At 41.5% G+C, this 10007-nt stretch overlaps 1 protein-coding gene across 1 annotated transcript; it reads left to right on the forward strand.

The window, feature by feature from the left end:
• The first annotated feature begins 43 nt into the window (after nt 1-43).
• Nucleotides 44-9472, forward strand: LOC311222228 (ester hydrolase C11orf54). The gene is made up of 10 exons (XM_084306404.1): nt 44-190; nt 900-1008; nt 2342-2464; nt 3215-3313; nt 3982-4055; nt 4858-4959; nt 5922-6098; nt 6813-6962; nt 7581-7697; nt 9149-9472. Exons 3-10 carry the CDS (start codon nt 2407-2409, stop codon nt 9320-9322), a joined length of 951 nt encoding a protein of 316 aa, XP_084162530.1. The 5' UTR covers nt 44-190; nt 900-1008; nt 2342-2406; the 3' UTR covers nt 9323-9472.
• The last annotated feature ends 535 nt before the right edge of the window (nt 9473-10007 follow it).

A 10007-nucleotide genomic window follows, 5' to 3' on the forward strand; every position in this document is an offset into this window, starting at 1 on the left:
GGTGGCGGTGCCGCCTCCAGGCAGCCCAGTCGGGGGAGGGACTCCCCGGGAGGCGCTGGCAGGGGCTCGGTGCCCTCCCTGTCTCAAAGGGAGCCAGCCCGCTCCCGTCTCGTAGCCCAGCCTGACAGGGGCGCAGCTGCCGGGCTTTCCCCGCTCGCTGTGGGACTGTGGAGAGGCGCCGGTCGCGCAGGTTTGGCTCCGCGGCTCCTGGCGGTAACCGGGGGCTCGCTGTGTGCCGGGCGGGCAGGGAGCGGAGCCGTGCTGCTGCTGCTGCTTCCCCGCCTCCTTCCCTCAGCTGCCCGGCCTCAATATCCCCTTCTTTCTCCCTCTGCTGGCTTCAGCGGCAGCTTTGCTGTTTCCTCTCTCTCTGCCCTGTTTCCTCGCCTCTGCCTGATGGTCCCTCAGGGATCCCGGTCTGGTCCCTCCTGACCCGCTCCTCTCCCGGTCCCGTCCCTCGAGCAGTCCCCGCGGCCCCCTGCATCCCCTCATCTTCAAAGTTTCCCTGGGACTTGAACTTTTCCTTTCACGTTTCTGCCTTCCAAATTAGTTTTACTCCAGGTTTTGATACCAGGCACTCCCCACCCCATGAACATGCTTTCTATTTATCTGCGTTCTCCTGGCCCTCACCAAATCTCTGATGTTGTCTTCCTGCTTGGAAAAGAAAAACTAAGAAGTCTTTTCGCATGCTTGTCTCAGTTCTTACTGCACCATTCAAGGTCTCTTCCTAATGATCTCACTGGTATTTTACCACTTCTGTCCATGACACACCAACACTGCTTTGAAAGATTGCCCGTTGTCTCCTTCCCTGTTCTCCCTCATCCACACCACACAAACTCCCTAAAAATGCTGTCCTTAGGCTGGTGACTAACTGATCTACCTCTCTTTTTGCTTGCTTCCAGGTCAATTACTACATAGCAATCGGATGGTGTTTTTTATGGGACACTGAGCTTTACCCAGTTTTTCTGTTTCGTGACTGTGGTGAGCTGACTACTGTCCTTTAACCAGCAGGTGATGGTCTAGGTGTTACATTTGAGCCTACTTGTTTGAACTGTGTCCAAGTCTTGCCTCAGTCCTTTGCACAATACCAGGTCTAGCCTCAATCTATTTCATGATTTTTCCAACTGGTGTCTTGAATTCTGGCACAGCTTCCTTCTGGACGTGACAAAAGGTTCTTGAGAGGATGAGGATGACTTAAAACAATGCTGCCAAAGCCATCTTCACTCTTTGATTGAATAACTCCCTTTCTTGTGTTCAGTGCACACTTAAAGTCCTGGAGTCTGATTTAATCTATCTAAAGGTAGAAAGGTAGGTTTTTTACCAGAGGCACCACATCCAGCCTGTTACCTTCTCTTCCACAAGCCAAGGAAGGGAGAGAGTCTCTCATGGAGATGGATAAGACCAACTAAGATGAAAATTAGCCCAGATAGCTTTCTTTCTTCCTTTCTCTACTGCTTGCAACAGCAGTGCAGACTCAAGAGGACAGTTGTATAAGGACAGTTGTGTTTTGTTTTTTTTTTTTTCAAAAAAAAATATTTTTTTTCAATCGTAAAAGCTAGGAATTTATTTTTAATGGAAGCTAACAGTATACATTAGCAGGTAGCTCATGTCATAGTCCCTTCTAACAAAAGCTCTGTGAGATCTGGGAATGCAATATGATTTTTTGGCTTTTTCCCACAAAGCCTGAGATCTGAATGAGTGGGGCACATTTTCTTTTTTTGTTGTGTGCAGCAGACACGTGCCTAAGGAGTTAATGATTGCTGTGGCTGAATTATAGATAGCATATAATCAGATGTTTGTGCCCAGAGCTGGTGGTTTGCCCTAATAGATGACTTTGCTGTTGCAAGGCTAACTGAAATAGAGCTCAGTTCAAAATGGACTATTACACTTATGTTCCAAACAGAACTTTTTGTTATGGGCTCTGTACCCATACAGGGCCCAATATGGTAGAACTTGCTGCTGTTGTTTCCTCTTTTGAGAAGTGCTGCTAGCCTGTTTCCCTCTGGAAAGGGAAGCATGTGCCCATAAACAAGTGGAGACCATGTTACAACCAGGGTTGAAAGTCCGCAGTACCTAATGCTTGAAAGAGTAAACATTAACGTAGGGAAGACCTGGGGAGGCAACTAGCATGCTTTAGAAAAGCCCAGTTTTCTTTCAAAAACAATTTATGGTTTGTTCCAAAGCACATAAGCAAATTAACAGTAACCTCGAAGCTGTTAGTCTTTCCCTTGAAGACATAATTGCGATTCTACTGTTGTCTATGTATTCTTGCATGAATTTGAAAAATAAGTTACGTATCGAAAACAGACCGTTTAAATCACTGAACCATTACTCTTGTTGACAGATCAGTCACTTCTACAGCGTGTGATAATATATTTCTTACCTGAAGAAATCAGTAACAATTAGGAAATGGCCAAAGTTGAAAGGTTTGCTTTTCATGTTCCAAGCCTGGAGGAGCTTGCTGGAGGTAAGTCATGCAGAGAGTGTAACTTTTTACAAACTTAAAATGTGCCCTTCAAACTTTAAAGCTTTTATCATATCTTCTCTACAGCTAATACATGCAGAATGTTCTTGCTGTTAGCACACTAGGATGTAAAGAAAAATACTGCTTTTTTATACACTGTTCTTTAAAACAAATGACACCTCCCCTTCCCCCAAAAAAATCTTGCCAGATAATCTTCACATGAATGGAAACATGACAGGCAATATCCTGTAAGAGCAGACGCTTCCAGACGGTGTCTGGAGATTATAATCAAGCAATTGCAAACAGTCTAGTTCATGTATTTCAAAAAGTCATTGCCTTGTCAGCTAAAACTTGCTTCCTTCTTTGCTCTCATATCATACTTGACTGTGATCATAATTTCCTGCCCTTGCAAAGCAAAAAACACTGCTGAATGTAGTTTAAGGTTATCCATGTTACTTCACAGCTACGGTATGTCAATTAAAAGTTTTGTAAAATTCATAATTAATGTGGTAACTAATAATTCTCTGAACAAGCTCTTTATCTTATGCAAAGTTCTGGCTTGAGAAACAATGCATATATAGGCACTAACATTCGAATTAATAGATTTAAGATAGATTTGCTTAGAGTATGTTTTTTAAAGTGTATCTTGATGAAATAAAGTCTAAAAATATTTTGTGCTGTTCATTAACTTGTCCACCCCTCGATAATGTTTAATTGCCAATAACTTTGCCATTACTTTTTTTTTTATTACAGTTTTGCAGAAAGGGCTTAAAGAAAACTTTGCTGACGCTCAAGTCTCTGTTATAGACTGTCCTGATCTGACTAAGGAGCCTTTCAACTTTCCTGTTAAAGGTAACCTAGTGTTCCAGTCTTCCACAGAGACTTCTGCAGTTCTTACTACCTGACTGTACTTGGTTTTGATCTTCTAGAGATGTTAGGAAAGCTTAGGTCATTTTTTAGGTACAGAATATGTGTGAGAGGGAAGCTACATTTTACTCTTGGATTTGCTTCCTAGTTGATGTACGAACAGGGACAAATCATTCAAGTGCTTGTCATCATTTTCTTTCTTCACCTATGATTGCAATACACACTTAGGAAATAAGGTTTATTTATTAAACTCTAAAGGTTTTGAAATGAAGTTATCTTCCAGCTGGATAAATGTTTTTGATCTATGCCAATCACTACCTGAACCTAAGGAGCAGTGCTTCCACTTGGTGTAAATTCCTTCCATCCATGTATGTGAAATTAAAGAAACTGTCTTATTTTGAGTGGGATTCATTGTCTTTGACATGAGCTGTCTAGAAGACAGATGCCTCATGTCATCTGTGCTACTCATCTGAGTTCACTGTCATCAACGTAGGTAAAGAAGCACCTTGAGAAGGTGATGCATCCCTTCTAAAATTGGAGTCTGACTTTCTAAAGAAATTTTAGGAACCAGTTCTTTGGTGCGTTAGACTGCGTGCTTACTTGAGAATTTCACAGAAAACATTTTACCAAGCTAACTGTCTGTATTCTTCCAGGAATCTGTGGAAAGCCTAGAATAGCAGATGTGGGAGGTGTTCCTTACCTCATACCCGTTGTACAGAAAGAAAAAGTGAGTTTTTCTCTGTAGTAGCTGTGGGTTTTAAATACATTTTTAATAGAAAAGGGATTTTGTGTTGAAATAAAAACAAAACCAAGGACTAATGGCTATTATAAGATTCCACTTGTGAAAGAGTGTTAGTTTTCAGTGTTCTGTTAGATTGATTCTGATGCACAGACCACATCGGGAAATCTTACAGATCTTAGCAAAAATTTCATATGCTGTCTGGTATCTGGCAGTTGATCTTCTCCTGCCTTCAAATACTAGATAGTATTGAAAGCAAACGATTTGTGACAGGAGCCATGGGAACAAATACTAAACAAGGGGCTTGTCTGCATGCTTATATGTGGCTTGTTGAAGTCGGTGATTTCAAGTCACAGCCGTGCTTCTTTGTAAAAACCGTCTGTATTTGCATTTTCAAGCCAACACTAGATTCACATTACTCTTCTTTTCCAAGAATATCATGCTGCCTTTCTGATACCTGGCCCTATCTGTCTCTATACGATATTCTCTTCCACGTGATTTCTTTTTTGTCTTATACAAATACAATTTTCAATAGAAACAATAGTTCAGCTTTCGGTAAAATGGCAAGGGAACATACAGGCAGACTCTCTCTTCCACAAAATGGTCAGGGCTGTACCCAATCTGTTACTACTAAATGTTGTGTTGTTCAGAGTTTGGAACTGTATTCATCCTAATTATATAAAATACCAATGAGCTGTTGTGAATGAAATGCATCCAGAGGTTACAGTGAACAGACGATAACTCCAGATCACAGCAGAACACCACAATCAAAGGTTTGTGTCTCCTGCAGGTTTATGATCTCAATGCAGTTGCAAAAGACATAGAGCTACCTGGAGCCTTCATTCTTGGAGCTGGAGCTGCTTCATCGAGGATTCTTGGTGTAAATGCTGAGGTCAGTAACAAAAAGCGTGACAGTTCTCAATGAATTCATGGAAGTATCAAAACAGTAGAGCACTACCATGCTCGGTGTTTCCCATTTACAACAAAATGATCATTCGACGTACACCTTTCATGCCAAAAGCACATAAACAACATGAGAAGAAATTAGATGGGAGCCATCTAATGAGGTGCATAGTATCGATATAATGCAAATTGATTTTTACTTGTAATCTTCCAGAAAGCGTGTGATTGAAGTACACAGGAAACGTGATTTTCTTGAAACTGATTGACAAAAGCCTGACCAGTGGTTTTAATGACAAGATGTAGACATGCCTGTCCAAGTTACCTGTAAATGAAATGCCTTTCATTTGAATCAAAATGAAAAGGCTTTCAAATGAAATACCTTTGAAATGCCTCCTGTCTTTTGCCCTCTTGCGTGACTTTGTTTTACCGTTCTACGTTTTAAAGTTTCTGCATACAAAATGTTTACCTGCAATCGAGGTAGGAGACAAAAACTGCTGCCTGGGGGGGCTTTTAGGTAGTCAGAGTCCTTTCAAGCATAGATCCCTGGCCTTACCACCCTGTTTTGATTAATTGGCAGATGAGATAGCTTATCTCAGTGTTAAATTTGGGACACTATAATAGTGCTTGTTAAGGTACAACTTGAGAAAGTATTATGTAGAATTCCAATACGTGCATGGCAGGGCTCAGACCTCAAAGGCTGGTCTTTTTTAACACTAATATTCATCTTCACAGAACATTCCATTTAACTCTTCAGAGAAGTAAAAGTGATTTCTGGAGGTTCTATTGCGTTACAATATTACCACGTTTTCCTCATCCTGAGAGATGAAGGGCATGTGATGAAGGGGATTATTTCTTGAGATCACGGTCCAACGCTTAAATTTACATTCATTTGACTGACTCTTACATGTTCTTATTAACTTATTTTGACTTATTGCATGTTATTTCTCTCAGTTTATCCCTGTTGTTCAAACTCAAAGCGATAAAAAGCCTGCTGTAAATGGGAGCTACATTGCTCAGATAAATCCTGCCGATAAAGGGTGCCTGCTCGAGAAGTACAGCAGTAAATACACCGACTGCGAGTTTGGGCTGTTGGCCAACCTTTATGCCAGCGAGGGCCAACCTGGTAAGGTGCGTACCTGGAGCAAAGGTGACTTTGCTTGCAGAGCTTTGTGGCTGAAGGGAAATCCACATTTCAATGTTCTTAAATCTTCTATGATAACAGTAAAGAAGCAATTCTCTGAAAGAAATATCCAAATGGAAGAAACTACTGTTGGTGAACAAGGAGAAAAAATGGTGGAGACAGAGAAGTGTTTGATTTTTTGAGGAATAAATAATAGTTTAGTAAAACTTTTCCCTTACAAATCTTTCATTCAGATCCAGTCCAAACATGCAGTGACTTAAGGTTATTGCTGTACAATGACTGACTTGCGTAAATCATTTCTGTACACTTATTTTTTGTAGGTGTATTGCCCCCAGCACAGCTAGCACAAAGCGCTGTTGGCAGAGCAGCCAAAAAAGCTGTTTACTGCATGGAAACTGAGCAGTCTTTCCAATTTCCAAGAGTTTCTAAGAGGTGAAGCCAGCTGTTGGATAAAAGGGGGTTACTTATTCCATTGTTTCATGTGTGGGTAAATGACTTGTGGCCCAGTACCCTTCACAGGCAAAGCTAGTGTTGCCCAAAGTTGAGCAGGTACTGAAAGGACATGGAGCAACAGCTGTGGAGAAAGTCATGCTGTGACACAGAAATCTGGGGTTATGAGTGTGGGAGAGTTTCAGAGCAGCTTTCACGGACCGTTGCAGGCTGTTGCTGGAAGATAGTTATGAAATAACTTTATTCTCCAGGTCATTGAAGTGAAAGCCAATGGAAGAACTGGGGAACTTAATTTTGTCTCTTGTCTGAGACAAATTTTAGAGAAGCATTATGGAGAAAAGCCAGTTGGGATGGGTGGTACATTTGTCATTCAGAAGGGGAAAGCAAAGATTCACATTATGGTAAGTTGCTGTCAATTCATATCACTTTCTTCATTCTTCTGAGAACAGAAGTATAAATCAAGACGTAACCTCTCATTGCCCTGACTTTTCCTTTGTATTTTTAAATTTATATGTAAACTGTTAGGATAAGCAGTGTATTAAGCTAAGAAGCTGCTATTACAAAACTGACATCCCATAACTAATGATGCTGTATTACTTGACCTTAATACTGTGATCTTTTCTTTTGAAATCCATGGGCCACTAGAGGAGGAACTGTAAAACTGTTGTGAAGTGAAATAAAATGACATACAGGCACTAAGATGATACTTACAGAAAGCAATAAACATTAAAAAACAACAACAAAAACAAACAAACAAAAACCACTATTTGAGCTTCTAACTTACCCTAGGAGGAGAATCCTCACTTCAGCAGCTTTCCCACTAAGCATCTGCAATGAACGAAGTAATGTTCTGATCACTTCTGTTTCTGGCAGAAATGCAGTAATGGGTGAGCTTCTGCAAGGCAAGAAGTAACTTGAACAGAACAGTGGGGTGGGGAAAGGTGAAGGAAAGTTTCTAGAGAAAAAGTGTCTTGGTATAAGTAACTTCATCTCACTTAAAGCTTTTGTTTTTGCTGTAGCCTCCAGAATTTTCTGCCTGTCCTCTGAACACTGATGAGGATGTGAATAACTGGCTCAAATTCTTTGAAATGAAGGCTCCGCTGGTTTGTCAGCCAGTAATCGTTTCCAGAGATCCAGTGAGTCTCATTTCTAAGTGTAAACTAAGGCTTGTGATGGATTTTGTCTTGGATATGATTTTCACTTTAAGAACAGGAGTGTGTATGTATTGTGTGAAATGCTTTCAGGGGGTATGTGATGAAATACAAGCTTCTCATTTCTGTCATTGGTTTGAATTTTAGACGCAGTCAATCAATTTGGGAATGTAGTGGGCGTTCATAGAGGATTGAGGTTAATGCTTCTGTTCCAATTGCAAGTGTGCAAGTGTTTGCATCCCAAACCTAACAGCAGGGTTTGCACTTACAGCTAGGCACAGCAGGAGGAATGTCTAGAGCACGGAAGCTTGATCAGCCATGTGTTCTTGTAGCTCACTTATAGAAGTCTCTTGCCAATGCTGCGTCAAAATGTGTACAACGTGTCTCAATTGCTGATGCAAATTAAAGCCTGCAATTCCTCAAGTTAGAAGGACACCTTGCACAAGCACTAAAATCAGCAACAAAGAATTCAGGATAAAAAGTAATCAGGTTTCAAAAGCCATTAAGATGTTAAGAAGACTGTGTTCAGAAGTAACTAGGAAGCCATAGGTGAAATTGATTTTTTAAAATAACAATGCACTAATAAATAATGTAAGTAAAAATTTCCAGAGTGAAATGAGACAAGCTGTAGGCTTGAATACGCTCAGTGGTGTGACTTCATTGTGTCTTTATTTAGCAGCTTTTGGCTTAAGACTAAATCGTGTGCATCTTCCCAGAATCTAATGCTGAGTACTTGGAAAACAGCTGCCAACAGCTGCGCTGTTCTGAATCAGTACAACTTGTGTAGTGGATGCAGCTGGAGCATTCTTATCGGTATCCATTGGAAGCACAACAGCGCTCAGCTGGGGCAGTGTTTGTGGAAATGCGTGAATGCCATCACAGAGATAACAGTGGAAGACAGCTTTACTCCTGTGTTAATGAACTGTTCTGTTTCTTGCATTCTAATGCCATAGCATTACTCACCAGTGTCCTCTGGATATATAAAACTGATAGGGGTGATGTCACTGGTGAGGATGCTGGTTATTTTATTTGCTATTCTTCCTGTTTTCATCCAAGCTGGCCCTCAGAATTGGAGAAGAGATTGTCCCTTTATTGAATGTTTCTATGGTATTCAGTGCAGAGTAGTTCTGATTTCCAGTAGGGCTTCCTTGATAAGTCTGATTTAATCCCAAATTAGAGAAAAAAAAAAAAAAAAAAGGAAATCTCTGGGATATTAACAGCAAAATCTGGGGGCTCTCAGGGTTTCTAAATTCTTTAAAAACATAAGCTCCTCTTTGTTTTTCTTAATATTAGTTTCACAAGCACCTTGCAAGTTTTCATTGCTTCATGGCTGTAGCATCCTTTGAGATCTGTGGAAATACAGAAGTGAGATTATCCAAGTACTTTAAAATACCGATTCCAGGAAAGCGTGCTCACAGGCCTTTCTTTACTCGCAGGGTTTCGACCTGCGCACGGAGCACACGCACTGCTTCAGCGCCCACGGGGAAGGAGGGCACTACCACAACGACACCACGCCGGACAGCGTGCAGTACTGCGGGTACTTCTTGCCTGCAGAGCTTCTCTTCCGTATCGACAGGCCCAAGGAGACGCACATGGTTGGCAGAGACTAAGCTGGCCTGTCCTGGCTTTAATGAAGGCGTAGCAATTTAATTTTGTTAAGTAAAAATGCTGATTTTTGTAATGCTTTTAATTACGCACGTATTTATCAAAGTCAAGAACAAATACAATAGCAATAAACTGCCACCCTTTTAGATTTGTTAAAGGGAGAAAATCAGAGTTTATTTGTAATTGAAGTGGTTATGGCAAAATTCAAGCTGTAATTTCACTGGAGTATTATTAATAACGTATTTTTTGCTGTTTGGTTCCTCTTCCTGCATGGTTCTTGCTGATGACTGATGATGTTTTGTTGTAGACAACACCAAGCTGGGGGGAAGCGTTGATCTGCTGGAGGGTCAGAAGGCCCTGTGGAGGGACCTGGGCAGGTTGGGTCAATGGGCAGAGGCTACTGGGTTGAGGTTCATCATGGCTAAGTGCCAGTCCTGCACTTGGTGCACAACAACCCCATGCAGCGCTACAGGTTTGGGGCAGAGTGGCTCAAAAGCTCTGTATAGAGGAAAAGGATCTGGAGGTGCTGATTGATGGTTGCCTGAACATGAGTCAGCAGTGTGCCCAGGTGGCCAAGAAGGCTGATGGCATCCTGATTTTTATCAGGAACAGTGTAGCCAGCGGGAGCAGGGAGGTGATCGTTCCCCTGTACTCTGCTCTGGTGAGGCTGCACCTGGATTACTGTGTTCA

This window comes from Netta rufina (assembly GCF_964035555.1).
Source record: "Netta rufina genome assembly, chromosome: 1".
NCBI lineage: Eukaryota > Metazoa > Chordata > Aves > Anseriformes > Anatidae > Netta > Netta rufina.